Source organism: Colletotrichum siamense (genome assembly GCF_013390195.1).
Source record: "Colletotrichum siamense strain Cg363 chromosome Unknown KSG_Cg363_contig02, whole genome shotgun sequence".
NCBI lineage: Eukaryota > Fungi > Ascomycota > Sordariomycetes > Glomerellales > Glomerellaceae > Colletotrichum > Colletotrichum siamense.
Window position 1 is genome coordinate 1,197,742 of NW_023501015.1, and position 26,115 is coordinate 1,223,856.

At 53.5% G+C, this 26,115-nt stretch overlaps 7 protein-coding genes across 7 annotated transcripts; 4 read left to right on the forward strand and 3 right to left on the reverse strand.

Moving 5' to 3' along the window:
* Positions 1-848: 848 nt before the first annotated feature.
* On the forward strand, positions 849-3,508 carry bglX-0 (Periplasmic beta-glucosidase; the record flags this gene model as incomplete). Its single annotated transcript, XM_036634167.1, has 8 exons — positions 849-1,194; positions 1,244-1,487; positions 1,536-1,596; positions 1,646-1,885; positions 1,933-2,013; positions 2,061-2,402; positions 2,451-3,080; positions 3,131-3,508. The coding sequence occupies 8 exons, from the start codon at positions 849-851 to the stop codon at positions 3,506-3,508; spliced, it is 2,322 nt and encodes a 773-aa protein (XP_036499559.1).
* A 3,681-nt stretch (positions 3,509-7,189) lies between these two features.
* On the reverse strand, positions 7,190-8,740 carry ZRT2-3 (Zinc-regulated transporter 2; the record flags this gene model as incomplete). The annotated part of the gene is made up of 6 exons (XM_036634168.1): positions 7,190-7,224; positions 7,273-7,400; positions 7,449-8,335; positions 8,385-8,500; positions 8,565-8,591; positions 8,650-8,740. 6 exons carry the CDS (start codon positions 8,738-8,740, stop codon positions 7,190-7,192), a joined length of 1,284 nt encoding a protein of 427 aa, XP_036499560.1.
* A 3,376-nt stretch (positions 8,741-12,116) lies between these two features.
* MTP7-1 (Metal tolerance protein 7) lies at positions 12,117-14,326 on the forward strand (the record flags this gene model as incomplete). The annotated part of the gene is made up of 9 exons (XM_036634169.1): positions 12,117-12,162; positions 12,464-13,005; positions 13,064-13,090; positions 13,152-13,229; positions 13,300-13,374; positions 13,434-13,589; positions 13,657-13,905; positions 13,959-14,076; positions 14,130-14,326. The coding sequence occupies 9 exons, from the start codon at positions 12,117-12,119 to the stop codon at positions 14,324-14,326; spliced, it is 1,488 nt and encodes a 495-aa protein (XP_036500592.1).
* Positions 14,327-17,081: 2,755 nt separating this feature from the next.
* Positions 17,082-17,485, forward strand: CGCS363_v002321 (54S ribosomal protein L27; the record flags this gene model as incomplete). Its single annotated transcript, XM_036634170.1, has 2 exons — positions 17,082-17,273; positions 17,357-17,485. The coding sequence occupies 2 exons, from the start codon at positions 17,082-17,084 to the stop codon at positions 17,483-17,485; spliced, it is 321 nt and encodes a 106-aa protein (XP_036500591.1).
* A 271-nt stretch (positions 17,486-17,756) lies between these two features.
* Positions 17,757-20,506, reverse strand: CGCS363_v002322 (AB hydrolase superfamily protein; the record flags this gene model as incomplete). The annotated part of the gene is made up of 3 exons (XM_036634171.1): positions 17,757-19,241; positions 19,286-20,332; positions 20,429-20,506. 3 exons carry the CDS (start codon positions 20,504-20,506, stop codon positions 17,757-17,759), a joined length of 2,610 nt encoding a protein of 869 aa, XP_036500594.1.
* A 630-nt stretch (positions 20,507-21,136) lies between these two features.
* Positions 21,137-21,811, forward strand: TSR2 (Pre-rRNA-processing protein TSR2; the record flags this gene model as incomplete). Its single annotated transcript, XM_036634172.1, has 2 exons — positions 21,137-21,164; positions 21,228-21,811. The coding sequence occupies 2 exons, from the start codon at positions 21,137-21,139 to the stop codon at positions 21,809-21,811; spliced, it is 612 nt and encodes a 203-aa protein (XP_036500593.1).
* A 154-nt stretch (positions 21,812-21,965) lies between these two features.
* Positions 21,966-23,364, reverse strand: CGCS363_v002324 (BSD domain-containing protein; the record flags this gene model as incomplete). Its single annotated transcript, XM_036634173.1, has 3 exons — positions 21,966-22,342; positions 22,394-23,111; positions 23,167-23,364. The coding sequence occupies 3 exons, from the start codon at positions 23,362-23,364 to the stop codon at positions 21,966-21,968; spliced, it is 1,293 nt and encodes a 430-aa protein (XP_036500596.1).
* Between the last annotated feature and the right edge of the window lie 2,751 nt (positions 23,365-26,115).

Below are 26,115 nucleotides of genomic sequence, written 5' to 3' on the forward strand. Positions count from 1 at the left end.
CAGGCAGATCTGGGGCCATTGGATCTCACTGTGGGGTCCCTGCCGTCCCGGCGCCGTTTAGCGTTCCTTCTTTCAGCGAGGTCTTCAGGCGGCCCAGCGTGCCCCAGCGAGCTTTCGCTCCCCCCGCAGTGGTCGGATTTGGGCGGTTCTCGGGCTCCGGATGAGTAGGGGCCGCGAGCAGCGGGATTGGTGGAAACCAGCCGGTAAGGGTCCACCCGCCAAGCACCGGCTATTCGCCCACCCCAAGCAAAAACCCCTAGTCGTGCGCCTGCAGATCTGGGGCCACCCGCAGCTTCTCCAACTTCAACCCCAATTCAATTTCCCCTCATGCTACACGCCGTACATCGCCAGCTTCACGAGCAAAAATGTGAGAAAAAATGGCCTGCTTCGGCTCCTAGTCTGCAGTTTGTAGCTCCTGGTCCTCGTGAGGTCACCGTCAGTTCGTCTCCAACACCGCCACTGTCCCCAAGAAGCCGTGTGCAGGAACGGTCAGGGGTCGTGTACTTCCACCCAATGGACAACAGAGAAGACCGCTGCTCCGAGCAAATTAGCATTACATCGCTCCAGATATTGCTTTCCGGGGTGGACTAGGGATTTGTGATCGATGCGGAGAAGGCACTCTCCCCATCGGCTGTTTGCCCCAAAGCAATTACGTCTATTTGCTTAGGTTCCTTGGCCGTGGCATCATGTCGCTCGCCTTTGCCGACTCGCCGGAGTGCAGACCAGCAATTGCGAGCGTATTAATACCCTCCAACGGCGCGCGTCATCCTGAGTCGCGTCCACTGATCTCTGGAGCCCTAGCCGAACGTCACCCTGAGTTCCATTGACCGGACACCGGAGCAGGAATCATGAAGTTCTCTCTGGCCCTCGCCTCGCTGGTTGCGCTCGCCAGCGCCCAGAACAGCACATCCAACAGCAGCACGCCCATCTACAAGGACCCCAAGGCTTCCATTGACGACAGAGTCTCGGATCTCCTCAAGCGCATGACCATTGAGGAGAAGACGTCCCAATTGCTGCAGGCAGATATTCGTGACTACCTCAACCTGACCGATGGCCGCCTCAACCAGACCGGCCTGGCTTGGGCTGCTGAGCACAGGGCCAACTCCATCTGGACCGGTCTCTACGCGACCCCAGAGACCATCTCCCAGGGAGCAAAGATTGGCCAAGACTATCTTGTCCACAACACGACTCTGGGTGAGTTTTTTGCGAGTCAATTGGGCCCATTGGTGCTAAGACTGCACAGGTATTCCGGCTTTCATCCAGAGCGAGGGTATTCACGGCTTCCTGGCCCTCAATGCCACCATCTTCAACTCGCCAATTGCCATGGGTTGCTCGTGGAACCCTCTTCTTGTCGAGGAGATGGCCAAGGTCATTGCCGTTGAGGCCAAGGCCCTCGGAGTCAACCAGATCTTCGCCCCTGTCGTCGACTTGGCTCGCGAGCTGAGATTCGGCCGAGTCGAGGAGACCTACGGCGAGGATCCCTTCCTGTATGTGCGCAAGAACCAGTGAAGCCGACTCGTACTGATGAAAAGTAGTGTGGGCGAGTACGGCTACCACTACACCAAGGGGCTCCAAGAGGCCCAGGTGGCGGCCATGGTCGGTTTCTTGCAAGTCAATTAAGTCGATTGGTACTAATACTGCACAGGTAAAGCATTTTGCTGCTTTTGCCTCTCCTGAGCAGGGTGTCAACACGGCTCCCGTCCACGGCGGTCCTAGAGAGCTCCGCACCACCTACCTCCCAGCCTTCAAGCGCGCGATTCTCGAGGCGGACGCCTGGAGTATCATGTCCTCCTACAACTCCTACGACGGAGTGCCCACCATTGCCGACCACCACCTCCTGACCGAGATCCTCCGCGAGGAGTGGGGCTACGAGTACTATGTCATTGTAAGTTGGCCGTAGTCTTCGGTGTTGGTTTTGACTAACAAGTATAGTCTGACGCTGGTGGTACCGCTCGTCTGGGCAACGCCTTTGCCGTCTGCGGAGAGACCGACGACGCGTGTATTACCATGAACGTATGTTTCCCTGTATAGCTGCTTCTGCAAGTCTCTAACCATAACAGGCTCTCCCTGCCGGCAACGATGTTGAGATGGGCGGCGGCCGCTACAGCTTTCAGTACATCCCCGAGCTTGTCGCCAACGGAACTCTGCCCGAGGACGTTGTCGACACTGCCGTCTCCCGTGTTCTCCGTGCCAAGTTCAAGGCTGGCATCTTTGAGACCCCATACACTGGTGTACCTGACGACGAGATCTTGAACTACCTTGGCACCGACGCCCACAAGAAGGTTGCCCGCGACCTGGACGCCGAGAGTATCATTCTGCTTGAGAACCACAACAACACTCTGCCCCTGAAGAAGGACGCACATGTTGCTGTCATTGGACCTATGGCCCACGGATACGTCAACGTAAGACCAACAAGAGAATTACATGAGCAAGAGCTGACCAAAAAATAGTATGGAGACTATGTCATCCACACCGCCATGGAGTACGGCGTGACTCCTCTCGATGGCATCAAGGCCGCCAGCGAGGGCCAGGTCACCTACGCCAAGGGTGCCGAGCGCTGGTCCAACGACGAGTCTGGCTTCGAGGAGGCCGTCGCTGCTGCCAATGCCGCCGACGTTGCCGTCGTCGTTGTTGGAACCTGGTCTCGTGACCAGGACGAGCTGTGGGCTGGCCTGAACGCCACCACCGGCGAGCACATTGATGTTCACGACTTCAAGCTCGTCGGCGCCATGGGCCGTCTCGTCAAGGCCGTCATTGACACCGGAAAGCCTACCGTTGTCGTCTTCAGCTCCGGCAAGCCCATCACCGAGCCCTGGATCTCCGACGAGGCCGGCGCTCTGGTCCAGATGTTCTACCAGGGTCAGGAGGGCGGTCACGCCCTGGCCGACATCCTCTACGGCAACGTCAACCCCTCTGGAAAGCTCTCGGTCGCCTTCCCCTACGACGTTGGCACCACTCCCGTCTACTACGACTACCTAAACTCCGCCCGCTCCTGGCCCAACCCGGGTAAGGAGTACCCCAATGGCACCTTGGTCTTTGGCAGCAACTACGTCCTGTCTACCCCTCTTCCCCTGTACGAGGTAAGAAAGCCCCAGCCTGTCATCTTGCGTGCCTATTCTAACAGCTGCAGTTCGGCTACGGTCTGTCGTACAGCACCTTTGACTACTCCAACGTCACCGTCTCATCCTCGACCCCCTCCGCGACCGACACCATCACAGTCTCCGTCGACGTGACCAATAACTCTACGCGCGACGGCCAGGAGGTCGTCCAGGTCTACATCAAGGACGTCGTCAGCACCGTCGTTGTCCCCAACAAGGAGCTGCGTGGATTCTCCAAGGTCCTGATCAAGGCCGGCGAGACCAAGACCGTCAACATCGACCTGCCCGTCGCCAACTGGGGACTGTGGAACATCAAGATGCAGTATGTCGTTGAGCCCGGTGACTTCAAGATCCTCGTCGGCTCCTCGAGCGACGACATCCGCGCGAACACTACCGTCACTGTCCAGTAGGTGTGGTGTCCGAACCTCTAACCTTGGGACAAAAAGGTTCCATGGGGTGAACTCTGGCCAACTTGAGGCCTCCTTCTCTGTACATATTGTGTAATGTTTGAATGGAAAAAACCAACGATGGAATGACACGCATTGAAGTAAAGTCTGCTAAACAAAACGCCCTGCCTCTCTCTTCAGGTGATAGAAAACGACCCGTGTGAAGATGCCCGTGAGTAATCGCCCTCGGCTCGTCTTTCGGCGTCCGCCGGGCATCTAGACTTCATCCAAAGATGCGTCGTTTCTCCTTCGTCAGCCCCATCTACACCACCACCACCACCGATTTCGCAGCATTCCGTTTCGGCCTGCCCTCCTGAATCGCCGTAGTGTTTCCAAAGTCAAAAAAAAGACAAGCTCAATGTGTTGCCGCCAACTAATGCCCAATGCCCCAAATCCCGCCAATTCATGCCCCCAAAATTGTTTCCACTGCCGTTTCTCAATCCCTTTCATCTCAACTCTTTGCCATATGACGAAATTCGCCACGACCTCCCCCCTTTTGTGTTGTCCCTTATCAATCATCCCGATTTGGAAATCGTGTCGTGATTCAGACAAAAATGGCCAAAAAGCGAGGCATGCCGTAGGGCAAGTATGCCCGAATGAAACCCCCCCTCCTGACCGTTATCTCATACCTCCCATAAACGACATCACCAGGTTTTGGTTCGGGCTCACAACCTCCCGGTTCGACTTTCTTGTTTTTCGTTTGAGTATCTGACCTGATGATCATCGACCGTCAGCAGAATGCAAGTAATTTTCAAAACGTCGGATGAAAATCGTTCCATGAGACAAAGTAGCAGCAGCAACAGTAAGAAAGTAATGATATACAGTTGCATCCGTCCACGCAAGTCGTACGCAAGCCCTTTCGGAACACGCCGGAGCGAACAATAAGGAAAGGGAACGCATAGAGAATGCAACCCTTTGTATGTCCTTCGGTGTCAACCACTCAGCGATGTTGTTTGGTAACGAGAAATACAAGCTTGCTATAGGGCGGGCGGCGGTACATGTGTAGTTCCGTGTTCATCAGACGCCAAGGCTCGAATTTGTAAGGGCTGTCGGTTTCTGATACTCGACGACCCAGACCAAAACCAAAAACCCAAAGAAACCCCACCGAAGATCCCGAACAACAGATGCAACGCACGGTCGGGTCAGCGCTCATCCAGAGTCCACCATGAAATGCCAAGCTGGCAAGAGCGGAGAGACTCTGGCTACTCGGCCTCGTGAGCAGATAGCAACTTCTTGAGAAGAGCAGAGGAGAGCCAGACTGGACAGAGTTGAACATCAGTGCTTGACAACCTTGGCGCTAGCTGTGTCGTCTGCCCCCTCCCCGCCCAGGAATCGCTTCATCTTGCCCTCGACCGACTCAGTCACTTTCTTGTTCTCGCAAGAAGCCTAAACCCAGAAAGAAAAGAAGACTGTGCCTGCTTGGCTGGTCCGGTCCCCTCATTGACGCCTGCCAAGAAAAGCCAATCTCTCTTTTCCCCTCAACCCAACTTCTCTTTAGGCTTTGGGGGGATCTCTTAGGCTTTTTCTTTTGGGGATCTTCCCCAGATCCTCGGTGCTTCCCGTCAAAGAGGCTCAAGATTTCGAGTCGAAGAAAAGTAGCTTCACTTTCGAGGTGCTGCGTTCGCCGCGATACCCGTCTGTGCCTCCTGCAGATACGCACCTAAGCATGCGAGGTCTGCTGCGTATGCGCCGCAGCCTACATGGCACACCACACGAGAAAAGAGAAACAAAACCTCAGCAACAAAAACTTCTAGAACCACCACCACCACACGCACCACCGCACACCATCATCGCCGTCGATCTCTCCCATTCAAAGTCCATGCTTTTTGGTCGCTGTTATTCTCCGGTGCCTGAACCCTCCCCCCTGACATCCATCCCACTCTCTCCCCCGACCCCGGTCCCTCCCCCCCTCAAACCCCTGCCCCCTGTCTCTCTTTTCGTCTGGAGTCGCGGAGACGCATCCCCGGTCCCCAAAACGTCTGGGGTGTTATTAATAGCGCCGCCAGACTCTCACTCGCACCACCAGCCTACCATCGCACGCATCTCGTAGAGACAGACAGAGACGTCACGGCAGCAAGCTGCAATGCAATGTAGCGTTGCCCCTTGCAGTAGTCGCGCGCGGGAAGAAGGGCAAACGAAGGAGACAGAGACACAGGCGGGCCCCCCTCTCCCGCTTCTTTCCCTCCGGCCCGTGTAATAACCTTATACAAGACATGGTTAAATTCCCGTGACAACCTTGAGTCCCCTACTAGCATGGTGCTGCAGTAGAAGCTACGGTTGCACTGCCCCCCTGGAGCAGAAACGCCATCCGCTGCGCTGCGGTCAATGACGGGAATGCCTGCTGCTGCAAGCTGAAGAGTGTGTAAAACAAACGAGAAGAGGAAAAGAAAGGAGGGAGTGCGCAAAACGAGCCCATCGCTTTATTCGCGGGTTGCATTTCCCCTTCGGACTGGCGGCCTGCTACTGCTACCACCACCACCATCACCACTACCACCCATCCCACTCACTCGTCGATGGCGGGCTACCCCCTGCGGCTCCCAGGCACGCCAACCCTCTCTCAACGTCGCTTCCTCCTTCTTGTGTTTCCTCTCATTTCTTGGGTTTCTTATATACCTTACCGCCCAGTGTCGTCGACTGCTCGTTTCCGCGAACCTGGCTGCAACATCGCATACAATACGCTCTTGGCATCTTGTCTTCGCTTCCCCTTTTCGTTTACCATATCCCTCCGGGCTTCACTGCCACTTTACTCCAGACGCCGTTCAAGTCTGGGGAAGAAAGTCTAAACGGGGGGACTTCAGGAGGAAATCGGTTATTTAATCCCTCCTCTTCGCTGTTGATGGACCTTGATTGATAAGATGCTGTCTCTTTTCATCACATCGGCATCGGTGTCCTCGGGCTTTCGGGCTTGAGACGTCAGTCTGCCTTCATAGACGCTTAGAAATCCACCCAATGCAAGGGTGGGCAACGCGACGCGCGGAGAGAGTAGCTCCCGTGCCAAAAGTTGGAGATCATATATGTGTGGTATTGATGCAATCTACTTTTTATGCCATGCCGCCCCCTTTTTTGGTCGGGGGAAAATGCAACTATCGTACATGAGTATGCCTGGGTTCCATGCTTCTATCGTGCTGTTCGTGAAAAACATTGTGTGCGCTCTCAAGTCATTAGCTACACTGTTAACTGCTCATTGAACCATTATCCCAACTATTTCCGAAATAAACAGCGCCTGTGTTGCCGTACGCTCTTTCTCGTGTGGTTGTTAGCTAGGAACACGCCACATCACTACTATTATACAAGGATCTTTGCCCAACTGCAGACTCGTGCGTTGGGGGGATGGGTGACGGAGATAGCAAGAATAACGAATGTGGATGAATTTTGTGAGAAACCGCTGTCGGTAGAGCCCCAAGCAGTCCTTTCCCTTGTGATTTGCATGACAAAATCCGGCGCAGCATTGAAGATAACGAGCGTTCATTCTCTGCTATCAAGTCCTGTCGAGTCGTAGAGGTGGTGATTGCGCCGTTCGATCGCCCGTCGGGTATCGTGGGGAGTCATGGCTGGCGACTCGACTGAACTGGTGTTTACTTCCCTCGCGAGAGGCGTGTCCGAGGGAGTCGGGGATCGGGAATCCCCACGGTTGTCGGTAATGGCTTAGGCGAAGATACCGACGATTGACATGCCAGCGGCTGCAAGAGAGTTAGCGGGGTTTGTGTGATGGAATGAGATGAACTGACCTCCGGCGAGAACGTAGCAGAACGCGGTGATCTTGTCCTTCTTGGTGAGGATGCGGTTGGCCTCTTCAGAGAGGAAATCCTCAGCCAAGAGGTCCACCAAGGCAGCGTAAAGCAAAAGTCCGGAAGAACTGGTTTACATTAGCAGGCAGAGTGGCATGGGGCAAAGCTGCACTCACATGGCGTTGAAGACACCAACAATGATGAGACCAAAGGCACTGTCGGGGTCGTATGTGTTGCGGGTGGCGAGACCGATGGCCTGTCCGATGGGAGCGGTGGTACCGAAAGCAACGACCAGGACCCACGGACGGATGCTGCCCTTGGGGTAGGGAACAGCAGCAATACGAGAACCGAGACCAAGACCTTCGAACATTTGGTGGAAAAGAATGGCGACGAGAAGGATGATGAAGCCGTCAATGGTAATGGAAATGGTCATGCCGACAAACACCGAGTGAAACAGAATACCACCCTCAAGCATGGTGATGTTGAGCGACATCTTGCGATACACAGCGGGGTCAACGGCCTGCCCCTCCTCGTCATAGAACGGATCTTCCTGCTTGACCTCCTGCACAGCGACCTGCGAAACCTGCTTCTCCTGGGTTGATCGGATCATGTTCATCATCTCCATGCGCTGGCGCACATATTGCTCGTAAAAGACAACGAACCAGGGTGGCATATCGGAATCGGCCAAGTTGGATGGCGGGGGCGCGCCATAGGTGCTCTCCTGGTACGACGGGAACTTCTCGTCGTAGGCGCGCTGGGCAACCTTCTTCTCAAAGTCGATGCTGTCGGCCTCGGCATCGAAGCTGTTGCGTCCATAACGCGGCGGTCTAGAAGGCATTCCCACGGCATGATCGTGCGCACCATGAGAATGCGACCCATGCATGACATCGCCTGTTGGGCCGCCGTGCGAGTGCCCTCCAACCTTGGAGTTGATCCACATCTCGATGGTGAAGAGAATGAACATGGAACCCATCATGATGGCGCCGGGTAGGGGAGGGTAATCATCGGTGAACAGGTCCGGCAGACACGGGTTCATGAGATTGCCAAAGGCGGTGGGAAGCAGCTGTGTTGCTGTTAGTCTCTGACGACCGCCACAGAGGTGATGCACCTACATGGACAAATGCCGTTGCGATCAGCACGCCCGTACCGAAATGCTTGCATGCGAAAAAGACCTTGGGAGGGACCTTCAACCACTTGACCTTCTTGGCCATCACGGGGAATCCAGCTCCTGCATCCACTCAGTTAGTTTCCGGCCCCACGAGATCCTCGTCGCTTGTTTTTTGATTGCGTACCAAAGATTGAAAATCCCAAAACCAAGACTGCGCCAAGTTAGCCAAGTTGTTCGATTAGGTGATGTTCGCCAGGTTTGCGACTTACAAAGACCGGCGACGTGCAGACCGACATCGTACTCGCTGGTTCCGCCCTTCTTGCCGCCGCATTGCGGCTTGGGCTCCTTCATACCGTCCATCTTGATTAAAAATGGTAGTTTTTTGTTTTAAAAGGGACTACTACTTGATTGGTAGCCCCAAAAGAAAAGCGAATTGAAGTTGAGAATGGAAGGGACAGCCAATTGTCCTGGGCTGCCTAATAACGACGACTCATTTGAGAAAGGAATGTTACTGAAAACAAGGGGACACGAGAAACCGTCCCGCGGCTTCAGTATGAATAGAACAGACGAAAAAAAGTGCTGATCTAGTCCCCGCTGTCGTAATTGTCGGAGAGGGCAAGGAAGGAAAAAAGGACAGGACAAGAAGAGAAAGGAAAAAAGGGAAGGAAGAAACGGGCGCAATAAGAATCGAACGAGACCTGACGCTCTGTGGCGAGCAGAAAAAAAGGCTTGGGCAAAGTCTGGGCTCGACTTGCTTTAATATGCTTCATGTATGACAGCCCGCGCAATACTTCCCGCGTGGAAACTGGTAGGGCAAGAATAAACGTCGACATGGGACAACAGCCCTTGCGCCAGTACCGCCCGGCCGAATCAGAAATAGAAGACTGCGGCCAGGATGAGGCAGCTGAGGAAAGGGACCTTTGCCTGTGGGTTCGCGATGGGGTACGTGGCTGTAGCGTCCGCCTCGCGGGAAGCGGGAGGCGGGAGGACCTGAGTGGGAACAAGGTTGTCCGTGGGACGCGGCCGTGAGCATGGGGCGGAGGCGAGGGAGAGGGTCACGACGAGGACGAGGAGGATAGGCTAAGTCAACCACGGTTCAAAGGTGCAGTTTGCTGCGGTGCCTGAGACCCAGCTTGTCTCTGGGCATCGATGATCCCAGGCGTCAACCGGATCCGATGTTGGCGGATTGTTCGATCATGTTTCTCGTTATAGCATGATTTGCCGGCAGAACGAGACTGGGAGTCTGAGAGCCCGGCTCGACCTGACGGACTGGAAACGAATTGGTGGGCGGATAGACGCGGATTGGAGGGTAGGTTGTGTCTATCGGCCGCAATTCGTCTCGACTTCTTCTGCCACCGTTGCCGGCCAGCGCTTGGCGTTGGGCCATACTGCATAGCAGGTTGCTGTCTGGTTTGGTGTAGTCTTAGTTGGCGCGAATGATAACAACCATCCAAAACGAGACGACGGTCGATCTTCCATCGGGAAGTTGCCAGCCCAGGACAAAAGACGACGCAAGAGGCCACAGAAGGCAGGGGTGTGGGACGTGGGGTGCGCGTCAAATGGGGCTTGCCGGCATATGAAAAATTTGGGTTGTGTGAAACGGGAGGTTCCCGGGGTCTGCGTCCAGGGTCGCCAGTCGGAGAATTCTTAAGTCGATTTGACTCTGGAGAGGTGTCTGTCCCTGGCGTTGGCGGCGCGGGGGCGGCTGGAGGATGGAGGAGGCGGAGGAAGGGGATGGCTCGGCGGGACAGGCACAACCGTTGGAGCCAAGAGCCGAGCCAAGAGGCCGCTGACACGCTTGGCTGCCATTCTTCTTCGTCGAAGAAATTAAGCTTGGCGGGAGTCTCCTCTCTGCGAGATGGCTAGCTGCCTTAGCCCCCGAGATCGTGTGCCTGCATCCGCACTCGCATCTGCCGCTGTTGCTGCTGCTGTGGCTGTTGCTGCTGCAAGTGTCTGTTCGTCGAGGTGGCCCAGCAGCACAAGACAGCAGCCGCCGCAGCACCCTTGACACTGACCTTCTGGCGTGCTTCTTTTTCGAGTTCACATCAGCCCTGCCGTGGGTCTCTGCTGGGTCTCTCTGCGTCTCCTGTGTCTCGTCTCACGTGCTGAGTTGCCTAATCGGCGGCTGGGTGAGGGGCAGGTTTTGGCGGTTTACCTAACAGGCGACGATCGGGGTCGGGGCTTAGTCGGAGGCTGATGCATCATAGCTGATGGCTGAAGCTCTCGAGGCAGGCGACTGACTCTGAATGGGCTCACAGATGGGATGGGATGACATGCTGGAGGGCAAACGTCGTCAATGGTCGCGCACATCGGGTTTCTGGGCAAGGGCAGCTCAAACCTGGAGAGCCAAGGAAAAGAGGGAAAAGAGGAGCTTCTCTCGGCGTCTGAGATCAAGCGAGGCTGGGCGCAGCGACGACGAGACGACGTATCTGTCGATGTCTGGGACGCTGGAGGCGTGAGTGTGTGTGTGTCCGTTTGTTCTTGCAGTTTTTGTGAGGAAAGGTGTGTGTATGGCGCAAGGTGTCTGTGGTGTGTATAGCAAAGGATGGAAAAGCAACTATTGCATCCGAGAGCGTGATGCAGAAGAGAAGGCGGAGACGAAAAGAAGTGGAGCCATTGCGTCGGTTGTCGTTCATTCTTGCTTTCCGAGGAAACAAACATGCAAGACGTCCCGAGCGCTCAGCTCCTTTAGGCAGAGCAGGCCCTTGACTTTTGGACTCGTCAAACTCAACCCGAGTCTCGTGTGCAGCTCACAGACAGGCAGGCCAACAGGAGGCTCTGGATTACGCTACGGCTACTACGTAACTTTTGTCATCAGAACCCTGCCCGCACCACGAAGTAAGGTACGCAGTAAGGTACCTTGGGAGCCTGTAACAGCCCCAAACTCTTGGCAGAGGGACTATCGCTTCCTGTATCGGTGTACCCACGCGGCACCTGGGGCTGCCGTTCGGTGTGAAACAGCCCCGCCCGGCACCTCACAGCCAATGGCGCCCAATCACGGCCCCCGCTGCCCGCTGTGCTCGGATCGCAGTCCTGATCGTCCTCGACTCTCTCTCTGTCATCCATGCGCCATCACAACAAGCACCTTCGTCGTCGTGACATGCTGTTGCAGGGACACGTCGGCCTTTTTGTCTCCAGGCTAGCCCAAATGTGGTCCTTTACTTCACTCGACTCCGCCTGCCGCCTACGATCGCCCCTCGCTTACACTTTACTCGACCCGGCTCGACTGTCCAAGACCAGGAACACCGAAATAGATGCCCCCTGACCGACAAACCTCGTGCCCCATCACCGCCCTTCAACTGGCTGGATGCTCGACTTTTGCAAAGAAACAACCGGCAGACCGCGCTGAGAGACCACTCAAATCAAGAAATCTTGCCGTCATCCTGCCAGGGGCTGTTGTTTCCCCCTCTTTCTCGACACGTTCTAGCCCGCCCGCACATTGCATTGAAGAGCTTACTGTTAACCGTCCACGTAAGAAGGGGCCGTCCATCTCTTGCAGCGGGCGGCGGGTTACCTCCCCCGGCGGATGCGGAATGCGGAGGCGGCTCATCAGAAGCAAGCATGGCATTACATGAAAACCACATACCTTTCAAATAGCATAGCATGGCACGGCATGTCGGCCGGATCTGTCTAATATATTACTCCCACTCGCAAATCGCGGCCTACCCGTTATTCCTCATCTTCCCTTCTACTGCATAGTACCAAGAACAGAACCCAGCTCAATAGCTTCCCGAAAATGCAAACTCCACGCGAGTCCCGGGACAATGTCCAACCATCGTCCAGTACGTGGGTTTCGCCTTACCTTTCTCTCCTGCCCACCCCCTTCACCCCCCTTTCCACTCACTCCCCTTGGCCTTGCCTTGCCTTGTCTGTTGCCTCGCACTGCTTGACTTGGCCTCGCCTTCGCCTCCCTTCTCTCCTACCCAATCCCTGGGCGCTGTGGTTGGTTCATCACATCCTCGCTGAGATGTGCGACGCCTGCTGCTGCTACTCGCATCGGATTGCCCTGCCCACTGACCACCGCTGGCCACTGCTTCATCCCACTACACCATCGACCACTCGACCGCTAACCATTTGCTTCAGTCACTTCATCTCGAGGCAACTCTGTCGGTGATCTGAAAAGTGATCCGAAAGGTGAAGCCAACAGTGAACCAGGTCAACACCTTAAAGACAACCAGGACATCATCACACCCGTCCCAGCCTCTGGCACGGACGACAAAGCTGTCACAGAAAGGCTCTTCACTTCAACTACGAACGACACAGCCGTTGACAAGCAGGACGCACGCGTCTCGTCCAACACTGACGGGGCCGACGCCTCCACCGTCGACACCTTCTACCGGCCCGACCCCTACGACTTTGGCCGACACCGCCGTGACAATGTCTCCAAGAAACAGATGAAGATTGAGCATCCCAAGGGTAACAAGAGAAAGCTCTCAAAGTTCTACACCCGCCAGAACGAGCTCATCGACCAGTTCCTGGGCGCCGAAGATGAAGAGAGGCAGCAGGTCGACGAGGATGCGCGGATGGGCCCCAAGATCAAGTTCGCCGTCAACGCATCCTTCACCGTCAACTTCTGCCTCTTTGTCATTCAGCTCTATGCCGCCGTCTCAACCGGGTCTCTATCGGTAAACAGGCACCCAAGACCCTGTGCTCACGGACTCTATGTTGACTCGTGAAATCCAGCTGTTTGCCACTGCAGCCGATGCTTTCGTTAGTAGACCTTTCCCCCTCGGTGAGGTGTTGGTGTAGAGGTTGACCAAGAGATGCCCAGATGGACCTCGTCTCATCCTTTGTAATGCTCATCACGTCGAGATTGGCAGCGCGGCCAAGCGTTTACAAGTACCCAGTGGTGAGTTACAACACGTGCGACGCCTTGGCAGTAGGATATCCGGGGTTGACAGAAGGGGTGAAAAAACTAGGGACGAACCAGGATTGAGACGATTGGCATCATTCTCTTTTGCGCTCTCATGACCACGGTCGCCATACAATTGCTGGTAAGTTGCCAAGTGACGGTTTGGCTTGGTCGGGTTTGGAGATGCTGATCTGGGGATAGGTCGAGTCAGGCCGTGCTCTTGGCGAGGGCAAGCGGGCCTCTGAGGAGCTGCACATCATCCCCATCGTCATCGTTGGCGTTGCCATCTTCGCCAAGGGCTCCTTGATGTTGTATTGCTTTGCCTACCGAAAGTACCCCTCGGTGCATGTCTTCTTCGTACGTGGTCGTCCCATGAGTCTAGCCCGTTCAGATGACAGTTGGGCTAATAATAGCGTGTGCGTAGATTGACCATCGCAACGACATCGTCGTCAATAGCTTTGGTCTGATAATGTCCGTGGTGGGCGATCGCTTCGTGTGGTATCTCGACCCGATCGGTGCCATGTGCATTGCCCTGCTCATCCTGTTCTCCTGGGTCGCAAACGCCTTTGAGCAGGTCTGGCTCCTAGTCGGAAAGTCCGCGCCAAGAGACTTCCTCGCCAAGCTGACTTACATGTCAATGACCCACGACACTCGGATTCTCAAAGTCGACACCGTAAGTTGGCGTTTGCCAAGTAATGATGAAAGCCGTCTCTGACAATGAAGTAGTGCCGGGCGTACCATGCCGGTCAGAAATACTACGTGGAAATCGACATCGTCATGGACGAGGCGACCCCGTTGAAGATTTCTCACGACGTGGCGCAAGAGCTGCAGAGGAAGGTAGAGGGTGAGTCTGCTGCTGTCGTTGGACTTGGGCTACAGAGCTGACAAACAATACAGGACTCGGCGATGTCGAGAGAGCCTTCGTCCACGTTGACTACGAGGACCAGCACAACATCCAGACCGAGCACAAAGCATTGTACGAAAAGGTCGAGAAGAAGCCCAAGAGGACGCTGAAAGAGATCCTGCTGCGGACGAAGAAGGACACTAGCAAGGTAGTCGAGACGGAGATCTCGAGCGGGCGAAACTCGTCCTGAGGAGAGAGACTGAAGGGAAGGGAAAAGGCCTGGAAGAAGGAAACTACGAGTAATAAAAGCGAAGAGGCTGGGCGTTTGGGCCGCAATAATCTGGTTTAATCTGTTTTATCTCTCTCTCCACGATAGTCGTTCCGGCAAGGTTGTCGACCCGACCCATCTCGACCCTGGCCGCCTGCTGCACACCAACAGCGGGAACAGACGGGAACAAGCGGAACAGACAGTCCCGCCTGCGACAATCATGGAGCCACAATGAGCGATGAGGTCTGCTCTGCGCAGAGCGGCATCGGAAGGACGTGAAACAAACATGGGGGGACGGACGGCAGATGGTGCATCCCGTAGAAAAGGCATACATAGAAAAAACATCAAGAGAAACGTAATGATTTTGAGCTTTGCGGAAAGGGACCCACAAGAGTATCGTCGTTTGTGTGTCCCAGACCCTTCTGAGGTGCGTATGCATGCATTGGCGACGATGGCGGGCTGGCATCGACAGATACGATACACGGCGGTGTAAGCTGGCTTGCGTCTGGTCTTCCAACGTCTGCGTCGTGAGAGATGCTACGCTGCTCGAGCTAAAATTCCCAGCCAAGCTCAAGCGACAGACTTGGCGGTGGAAGGCAGTATGAGACGGCACAGCCAAGCGGTTTTGTCGTGTTGTAGTCTTTCTTCTCTTTCCCCGGCCGTCGAAAGGCTTGGCTATCCGTACGCGCCTTTGCTCGTCGACCCCGGGCTTGGCTTGGCGGGGCGACGATGGGAAGACGCAAAAGCGAGGGGGGGCAACATGAGAGCACGGATGATGGCTGAGGAGCAGGCCCCCCCATGGTGTATGGTGGGACGAAAGGAACGTGCGGTCGATGGCTTCGACGTCGATCCAGGGGTTCTCCCACTTCCCATACCATGCTGCGGTCACTCGCCGTGGGTCGGGCTGTCTCAGCTCTCGACTGTCGTCGAGTAAGCATAACGGGGCGCCGGAGTGCGCTGCAAGGTCCAACCGAGCGAGAGACGTTGAGAAGTGAGGCTGCCATTATATTTTCCAGAAGCATTGCCGCGGATAACGAACAGAAAAAGAAAACAGATGAAATGGCCCGGAAACGGCCTTTGAAGATGCAACGGTCTGGCTCTTACCAGTCTCGTCTCACCTGATATCTCATACTAGACGTCGACTGACATTGTTCGCCGTTGGTTCTTGTCATGGATCGACTGGATGAGATGACTGCGGGGGCCGAGGAATCCGTCGGACTTTTTTTTCTTTCCTTCTCGTCCAGGGGTTCACATCAGCTCAGGTATCAAAGCTGTGATCATCGACGATGGGTCTCCGTCTGACGCGGCGGGCCATGCTGGCCGCCTATCCTCACAGCCTCAGCTCGCATGATCTTTCGCTTATGTTTCGGCAGTGTTGCCTTTTACGTTATGATTGTCGAAAACACCATTGCTGTGCCGTTTTAGCCGACGATGTCTATTTCTGGCTACCGAAAAGGAATTCAATAGCCAACTCAAGGAAGTTTTGCTATCCGGGCGCGTAGTGGGCACAGGCGACAATGGAGACAACGACGATGAGGACGACGACAAGAAGGACAATAACGAACGAAAGTAGAGATAATATAGAAAGAAGTAGTAAAGTGTAAAGAACTAGATCAAATTAATGGTTCTATGCCCGGCTAGCTAGAAGTATCTGCCCGGATATCCAAAATCACCCAAAGTCTGCGCGGCTGCCTGGCTGGTCACACGTAGACACGTCGCCGATGAAATCGACATGTCTGATCTCTCGCAGTATTTACGACAAGACCAAGCACCGAGACTCTTGAACGTTGCTGGTAATTCTCAACCTCTAAACTTAGGACCTAACATAGTTGAAAGACTGCTCATGAAGTCTCTAGTGAGCTTCACGAATGAATCTGGGTTGTTTCCATTCAAGGTTGAGGACCAACGTGCGGGTGGCTGAATCGAATCGTGAGAGACCTGAGGCGGCCTTAATTCAAGTAAACGTGCTCCGATCCCTCTTCATTGGATTTGAATAGCCACTCACGGAAGCATTAGAGCGTTTGAGTGAGCGTCTCATTCTTGATAGCTCGTGGCTGAGTGAGGACGTTGAGCGCCTTGGAAGAGACTTGGAACTGCCCAGCCTAGGCCACCGCTGAAGACAAGTAATATGTTATGCAACACATATTATCGATGCCCTTCGGATCTTCCTCGAGTGATCAAGCCTTACTGTTGCCTTGGGTCTCTTGGTGGGCTTTTAGGAGCTACCCATCGCGAAGTCTCTGTGCAAATACGAACGCACTGCCGGTCCAGAAAATAAATGCTATTGAGAGAAAGTGAGACCGAATGAAAGAATTACCATGCCCTGGCAGTAAGTACCAATTTTTGCACTTCTTTGACAGTCGATCGTAGCTTCCGTTGAATTAGCCTAAAACGGCAATACCGGCCGCCCCGGTACCGGATCGACCCATAAAACCCGGAAGATGGGGCCGTACTATGCCGGGTCTGTGCACCCTCCTTCCGGCCAGAAAAATCGGAGAAAGGACCAACTCTTATCCGGCGTAACGCCAAAAATTGGGAAACACCATCTCGCTACAGCTTCAATCGACGACGACGACGACGACGCCGACCGACGCGACCGGCACGAATTCGAGCGAACGAAAGACGGAGCGCAGCCAATTGAGCCCAGCTGCTCTTCCAACATCCCCCGGAAAAAAACAAGGGAGGAATCCTCTCATCAGCCAACCACCACCCCCCGTCCGAGCCGCGCCCGCCCACCATGAGGCCCTCCCCGATCCTCCAGGTGCTCAAGTTCAGGCACCTGCGCCTGACGACCAAGGACGTCAACAAGGGCTTCTACAAGGGAAACCGCACCGGTGCCATGGGTGAGCACACCAAGTACGGAGGATACAGGATCGACTACAAAAAAGTGCGGACGTACGTCGTCCCCGAGGGCCTGAAGAAGTGCAAGGTTAGTTTCCACAGGATTTCCACCATCACACACACACGGGGTGTCAAGCGCGGCCGTTGCTAACGTGTTCCAATGCCGCGCAGCTCACGCCTTTTGTTTCCGAGCTAGTGAAGCCCGCAGGACGAACGTACAAGAAGACCAACAACCCCGACGGACCCCGCGACCCAGCACTGTTCCTTAGCACGTGGAAGGAGAAGAACGGCTTCGACTAATTTGCCTGGGCCGACAAATGATGGCACGATTCGAGCGGCGGGGAGAAATGGGACCAAAGCCGCCAGATGAAGCTGTGCCAGCGGACAGCGAAAGACGGCTGAGTTGCCCAAAAGATGTATATACCCTTGAAGCATTGTAACAAAATGTAAAACGATTGCACGCCCAGCTTCGCTTATCTAAACGCTGGGAACATGCGGCACGTGAGGTACGCAAGATTCATCCAAAACTTATGTATACACATTAGGGTATTGCTGGTCCGGTCCGCGTGGATCACGCCGTCTGCTCGACCCCGCCGTTTGCAGTCTCTTTGCCTTTGCCCTTGCTGAGGGGAAGGTCCTCCGCCGCCGTCACGAACTTGTCCATTGGGGGCCGCTCGCTCTCGCCCGCCGGGGTTGGTTCAGGAGAGACCTCGGTGGCCTGGCTGTCCTGGACTTCTGAGCTGACGTGATCTTGGTCCATGGGCGGCATGGGGCTGATGGGGCGGCTGTCGGCGCCGGACATCAGCGTCATCATGCTCGCCGTCTCTGCGTCCTTCTTGCCGAGGCTGAATGGCAGAGCGATGCCGTCGAGGAACGGTCGCTTGCCAGCCACCCCGGTTCCAGGCACAAACTCCGGACTAAGGTGGTCATTGGCCTTCTCCTGCTCCTTTCTCTTCTCGATGAGAGCAGCGACGGGCGTCTCTTCCACGTCGGTAACCTGAGAGTCCTGAACCTGAGAGCTGGTGTTCTGTGACGTCTGGTGCTCGTCGACAACGACGCGCCGCTTACTACCGCTTCGCTGGATCGGTGCCGGGTCTTGCTGCTCTACGTCCTGGAACGACCTGGCCCCCTCGCCGCCTTCTTCCCTCGTCATGGACGTTTTCGCCCCCGAGTCCGCCTTCTTCTCTCTCTCCATCGTCATCTCGTCGTGCTTGGATCCCCAGAGCGACCACAAAGCCAGACCCAAGCTTTTGGTTCTCTTGCGGTCCAGCAGCTCATCCGTGGCTCGGCGTCGCCCAGCCAGAGCGGTTGGTGGCGGCTTCTCACCGTCACCAAAGTCCACAAACCCAGCCGCCATGTCCTTGATGATGTTCTTGTGCACCTTGGCCTTGGTGCTGGAGAACTTTTTATCAAACACAGCCTTCGTCTGGAGCCATCTCTTGACTGGCGTGGGCCTAACGACGCCAACCTCTTCCTGCTTGATGGTGCAGCCAGGCAGCTCTGACTCGGGAACGAGATCGTGGACCACGCCATGCCGGGTGATTCTTTGCCGAATCATGTGCTTCTTAAATGGCGGCAGCGGCATACCCGCCTTGCCGACTTGCTGCGGGACAGACTCGGAGCTCTCTCCTTCTTGCGGCTTGTCAGACTCGGACGCTGAGCTCGAAATGACACTAATGTCATCGTCGTCCAGAATCTCAATCTCCGTCTTCTGGGCTCTCGCCAGCGCCCAGGCGCCAAACTGCGCGACGGCTCGATACATGTACTTGGCCGGGCGGGTGAAGCTGAGTGTTGGGGCAACGTGGCAAAGGTCGTCCCACACCTGGAGCTGTACGTCGGTGGGCTTGTATTGCTCAATTTGTCGCATAGCTGCCTCGTCGAGGTTGGGGGGCGTGTACTTGGAGGGGTTCGCGCACTTGTGGGCGAGGTAGATTTGCTCATCGCGGAGCACCTCGCCTCCTCCAACCATGATCAATAAAGGTGGAAGGCCGCCGAGCGTGGGCTGCATAATAGGGCTAACCATCGGATGAGACAGAAGAGCATTCGTCGTGTACATCTAGAACAGTCAGTAGTGTTCCTCATGAACCCGAATTCACTAACCTGAATTTGATCCTTGACCGTGGTCAGCTTGCCGTCAATGGTTACAGAGAGCTGCAGCGCGGTCCTGCGGGGGTCTGCGTCCTCTGTGGGGTCCTCGTTGGTCTGCGAAACACCGTTGACAGCAGTTCCCTCCGCAGCGGGGTCCAAGGAAATCGGAGCGGCCTGCTTCTTTTCCAGCGTGTTGAGCTTTGTGGCGTTCTTCTCTTTGCCAGCCCTCGCCTTGATGGCTTGCTCTCTCATCATCGCCATGTCGTCCTCGTTCGGGGGCGGCCACGCTCTCGACGGCTTGTGGTGGAAGCCCGAGGGCGGGATGTAGTCGAAGGGGTTGTCGCCAGAGACGCTGGGGAAAGAGTGGGATAGGTCAACCCACGGGCTGATGAGGATCGCGCCGGCCGGAAGCGGGATTCCCTGGTCTCTCAAGATGACCATCATTGACAGAACCATGCCGCCGCCTGCCGAGTCGCCGGCCAGCACAATCGTGCTGGGGTCTTGGATCGTGAGCAGGTAGAGATACGCGGCGAGACAGTCCTGCAGCCCGCAGGGGAACGGGAACTGAGGCGCCAGGCGGTATTCCGGGGCAAAGACTCTCGCCTTGAGCTTGCGAGCATGACGCTGCATCTGGTAGCGGTGCTCGTCGACACTACCAAAGAAATAGGCCCCGCCATGGACGTACAGCATCGCGCGCGTCGTCTTGCCGTCGTTCTTCTTCCGCTCGTGGTAGTCGGACCGCATCTCGATCCATTCGGCCTTGAGAGGGCTGTTGGGCTGCCTCCATCTCCACCACTTGCGGCCACCAACAGCGTGAACGCCTCCGGGCCCCAATTGAGCCTCAATCAGCTCGGCGGACCTCTCGATGTGGTCCTCCGGCACCTGGGCATCCTCTACTTTGACCCATTGCGGATGCGGCACCCATTGGGCCGTGAATGCCTGCAACTCTTCGACGGTGTGCTGCGACGCGAACTCCAGAAAGGATCGGACGAGGTGCAGGCCTTCGTCGTAGGACAGGTGGGCGGTGGGCTTCTGTTTCAACGGGTTGCGGTTGAGATACTAGCGGGACGGACGGTCAGCTTGCGGCCCGTAGATTCCAGGTTGCATTGATGCGGAATCTGGGGAAGATGGATCGGGGGGCAGGAATGCTCTCACATGTGAAAAGAGGGTGGAGACGACGGTCGGCGTCACCGCCAACGACACCGACGTGGTGTTGAGCTTCAGGGGGTTCATGGTGACTACGTCTTGATGAGGCTCGCGACGAGGACAGCTGCTGTGCCGTCGGCAACGGCGGGCATGGAGCTTTTTGAAGCTTCCGGGGTGATTGGCAGGCCCGGGGGACAGACCATCACGTCGCGGAGGAGCACAGAAGAAAGCTGGCCCTGAAACCGCCCTCAAAGCTCACTGCCGGAATAGGGGACCGATGACATCACGCGGAGACCAAGTGGATGGTTAATGTCCGCGGTCCTGGTCAATTAGTCTAACAGTAGTTGGGCACGAACGGGCTGGGTTGGCGACTCAGGCAGTGAGACGAAAGTGATCGTGGGAGCTTAGCGAACAATTATCAATAACTCTCGAACGCTCACAGTGAAATTTGATCATGTTATCCTCAGCTTCTCGCCAGACAAGCATGCTGCTGGCAGCGGGACTCATCACGTATTCGGCAACCCAATCTCGCAGCTCAGCACAGGACCCTGCCCAGGCCTGAAAGCGGACCCGGCGGCGCCCCACACAGCCTTCGTCACAGTGCCGGGAGTCGCACGCACTATCTGCCCAAAAAATTGTGATTTTTGAGAATTGTCACCGAAATGGTCTGCCCCTCCAAGTACCCCGCGAACACCACAACCAGTCAACACGGCAACCATGGCATCTTCCAACCCTCCCACGGCAGGTCAGTCGAAACACGTCGATATCCTCATGTTTCTGATGATCAAATGCTGACACATTGTTACAGAGGCCTGCCAGTCCACCTTTGAGCAGGCTGTGGCCCTGTCTCTGCACATGTGGCCGGCCCTCTCCCTCGCCGTCCAGAACCACTGGGGCGGCCCGGACTCGGCCGACAAGAGAGACTGGTTCGCCGGCGCTGTGGCCGAGCTGTTCCCGGCCTACACCAAGATCGCCAACGGACAGGCCGTCCCCGCCAGCAACGCCATCGAGGAGCCCGATACCGAGTACATCGAGACCTTCCTCCTCCAGGTCATGGTCGACGAGTTCGAGGTCAACGTCGACGACGAGACGGGCTTCGACGTCGCCGAGCGCATCATCAAGATCCGTGCCGACTGCGCCAAGGGCAAGTTCGAGGCCGTCGACGAGCTGCGCAAGAACTGGGAGAGCCGCAAGGGCGCCAAGGTTGACGGGCTCTACAAGAAGATTGAGGGCGGCGACCAGGAGACCGACTGGGAGGACGACAGTGAGGATGACGAGGATGGAGACGTCGACATGGACGAGGCGCCACAGCTTGTCGCTGCCCCCAAGGAGAAGCCGCAGCCCGAGGTTGATGAGGACGGATTCACAATGGTCACGAAGAAGAAGCGATAAACAAGCGAAGGAAATCCGACTTGGTCTCATGGAGATGGTGCACTAAAGGCCGCGGCTGTGATGTACAAGAGTCCGCAAATTAAGAGCTGCCATACGAGCCAGAAAAGAGTTCAACCCCGGGAACGCCAGCCAGCAAAAGCAATTCTTACGTCTACTACTCCCAGTCGGCGTCACTGTCGCTGTCGTCGCTGTCATCGCTGCTTTCTTCGGCCTTGCGCGCCTCCTTGGGGCTGTTGGGGGCGCGGCTGGGGACGCCCGAGGCGGCGCCGACGACGTCGTAGCTGGCCTCGCTATCGGCCTGGGACTTTTCGTCATTGGACTTGCGGGCTTCGGTGGGCTTGAGGGTGGATTGGGAGGTCTGGGCAGGGGGCGGCTGGATGGTGGTGGAGGACTCGGTCGACGGCGGCCGGGCGGGCTTCTTCTGCTCGGCCTTGGCTGCGGCAGCGGGAGCGGGAGCGGCGTCGGACTCGTCGGAATCGGACTCTTCGGAGTCGGACTCGTCCCAGCCAACTTCGTCTTCGGCGGACGCGGCTGTGACAGGCGTCAGCATCACGGCATTCATACCTAGTCAGTCGGGCTCACCCTTGAGGAGGTCTCGGCGGCGGGCCTCGGCGGCCTCCATGCCGTGTCTGAGGAAGTAGTATCTCTTCCAGAACTCGGCGTACGGGACCTGATCGGGCACCAGCTTCTCCATTGTTGTCCGCAGCTCAGGGTATTTCTTCAGATCATCACTAATGTCCCCAGTCTTGGACTCCACATCAAAAGTCTTGCCCCAGGTCGAAAACTCCTCCGTTGCGGGATCCGTTGTGAAACTCTCGGTGCTCGTGTGAATGACGTGAAGCTGCGCATCCTGCCTCGATGTGTGAATGACTCTCTTTCCCTGGGCGTCCTTGCTCTCGAACAGGACGGCGCCGCTCTGGTTGGTCGCGTCGGAGGGCGGCGCGATGCTGACCGCTTCTTTCAAAAAGTTGCTGATGTTGGTGCCGAAGCGCAGGAGGGCCTCGTCGGCAGCGTCTTCCGCCTTTTGGAGCTCCTTGAGCCTCCTCGCCGCCTCGGCGCGGAACTTTGTCATGTACGTTTCCGAGTTACTCATGGCATCGTCGGCGGCGGCGGCCTGGTCGCGTGTCGCCGTCGGCGTGGTCTGGTTATCGGCTTCCTTGCCCTTATCCCCGGAAGGCTCGCCCTGCACCGTGTTGACGGTGAGCGACCGAGTGCGGTTGACGATGGATGTGAAGCCCTTGGCGGCATCTTCCCCCAGCTCTGCGACCTCTTTGGACGCCTCCTTGTAGACGGATTGCCCCTGCCACTCGGTTTAGCCGTTGCCTCCGGTGTGCACGCCTCGGCCGTCTTCTTACCTGCTTGACAGCGTTCCCCAAGAAGCCGCCGATCCTCATGCCCCAAGCACTCGTCGAGAGAGCCTTGTAGGCCTCCTGGAGGTCCTCGTTCAGCGACGCCTGCGGCTGGTCATTTTTGGTGTCCGTGGAGTCGCCCTTCTTCTTATCGGCGTCCTTCGGGAGGGCGCTCTCCTGGATGTGATCGTAGGCCAGATCCATGGCAAGGCTGCAAAGTCCAAGCTGGAGTCGACGCGGGTGTTGACTCGGGTGTTCGATGGTCCGTTGCGAGGCTAGGTAGCTGGTGCGGGCAATGTCGGATCGTGGAGGTTCTGCTCGATGTCGGCGGACGAATGGTCACTGACCTGAGGCTGGTGCTGTTCCTTTCCCCTGATGGGCGGGGTCCATGGCCGGCTGCATGATGGTCAGTGCGGGGAGTCGTGGTACGTCCCGCACGTGCGCTTGCGTCTATTGCACGATAAGCAGCTGAGCATTCCACCACTGATCGACTTGAAAGCAGCTTGGGAAGTGCTTAGTGAGATTTGTTGGATTCACTTATAGTAGTACCTCTGACTGTAGGCATAAGTTATAGTATTAAGAAGAGAGTACTTAGCTAGATAGCTGTTATTATACTTAAATACTTACTTATTGCTAATATAAGTTAACACGCCCCCTTAATAAGGGAAGTATTTAGGTATTAATATAAAAGGTATATATATAAAAGTAGTGTTCTCTTTTTATCCCTTTAGGCTTATAGCTATCCTCTATTACTTAAGCGTAGTACTTAGTAGGGCTTTTATATTAATATCTGCTAGGTTTTCTTCTCTTAGTGTTTAGTAAACTTAGATTATACTTTTATCTTATAGCTTTCTGATTTTATAATATTATACTCTAATATGCTTTATTTATTTATGATGTTTAGCGTTTTTTGTAATCTAAATAGTAAGGTTATTATTATAGTGGATTATAATAAGTGTTATATCTTTTAGTATTAGCTTATAGCTACTAATTTCCTTTAGTAGGGTTTATAGATATACTGCTTTAAGGTTTATAGAGAAGAGTGATATATATTTTAATTTAGTGCTTAATATAGCTATATTCCCTTGCTTTTAGCTTTTCTAGCTTATAATGCCCCCTACTAGTATAAAGATATAGTACTTAATAGATTTACTATTACTTAAGTTTTTAGTATATTTAGTATCTGAGAACCTAACTAACTGCTTTTTAGTGTTGCTATTGAATAGTAGTAATAGGTTTAAGGTGTGCTTAATATACTTAAGTATATATTTTGCTGCTAATAGATAGATCTTAAGTAGTGCTATAAGGAAGTAGTTAAGCTTTAATATAGGGTATACTAAGTTAGGGTAGGTATTAATTATTATATATATTAGTGAACTAATAATTAATTAGTACTCTTTTAGTATATTTTTGTCTACTTAATAGTCTTTTAGGGTAGGATAGAGCTATTCTCTAGTCTCTATAGGTATATATTAAGGCTTATAATTTGCTATATTAAACTGCTTAAGTATTTTCTATAAGTAGGTATTTTAGCTTAACTATAGCTTCTTCTTAGCTTTATTATAGGTGATTTATATGCTAAAGAAGTATTAGTAAGGTTTAAGGTCTAATATCTTAAAGCGTTCTTTTAGTTGATCTTTAATCTAAGCGATATATACTCTATTTAGACTAAAGATAAAGATATTATTAATATATATAGCGAGGATAGCTTTATCTGAATAGAATATTATTTTATCCTATTATAATTACTATAAGCTAAGTTCTATAAGTACCTTTTTTAGTATATTAAACTAGACTTTTAGGGCTTATTTTAGCTTATAGAGTGCTTTATTTAGCTTATATACTTTATTAAGTGTAGTATAACTAAGTAAAAGTTTAATAAGTATTATTTCTAATATAAGCTTATAGAGGAATGCTATCTTAATATCTATTTATTTAATTTCCTAGTCTATTATTACTACTAAAGTAAAGAGAGTTCTATAAGTCTTTTAATATACTATAGAGGTGAAGGTCTTAAAGTAATTAATACTATATTCTTACTTAAAACCTCTTACTACTTAGTGTACTTTATACTGCTAAACCTTTTTATTACTGCTTTATTTTATTTTATATATCTATTTGCTACTAAGGATATTAGTATTTAGTAAGAGGTTAAACCTACTAATAAGCTTCTAAGTATTATTTTTCTAAAGAGTATAAAACTTATTATCTATTATAAGTTTTTAAGCTTTAGAGAGTACTAAGTTTATAGCTTCTTTATAGCTAATAAGATCTTATTTAATAAGTTCCTTAGCTTCCTCTAGTGCTACTAGGTATGCTATAAAGTTTAATACTATAAGGTACTCCTTTTTTATATACTATTATAGGTTATTAAGGAAAGCTTACTCTTATAGTATACTTTTAGGGTTTAATATAGAGATAGCTTATAGTCTTTTAGGTATTAAGGTAGTGAAAGCTATAGATATTAAGGCTATAGCAAACTAGTTTTTTTTAGTAGTTACCTCCTTAGTTTATAAGGGCTTAACTATATTAGTCTACTAAAATTTATTAAGCTTAGATTATAGTAAGATTTCTTTAGTGCTTAGTAGTGCAGCCTTATTTATAGTAATAGAGGGTAAAATATACTATTCTTTTAGATCTAAACGTATTTCTTTATTAAAGATAATATACTTAGTACGCTTTATAGCCTTTATTATAAGGTTCTAGAGTCTATAGATATTCTCAGCTTTATAGCTAACTAGGATATAGGTTTTTATCTAACTTTTAAGCTTCTTTAGATAAAAGGCTTTTAGGATTAACTTATAGGCTTTATAGCTAAGGCGTCTGAAGTGCTAAATATGCAGTTTTTATCCTATCTAAGCTTTAAAGGGAGATATTTAGCAATTAAGTACTAAGTATAGGAAGTAAGCTTTTATAAGCACTATAATAAGAAGTATTTCTCTTTAAAGCTTATTA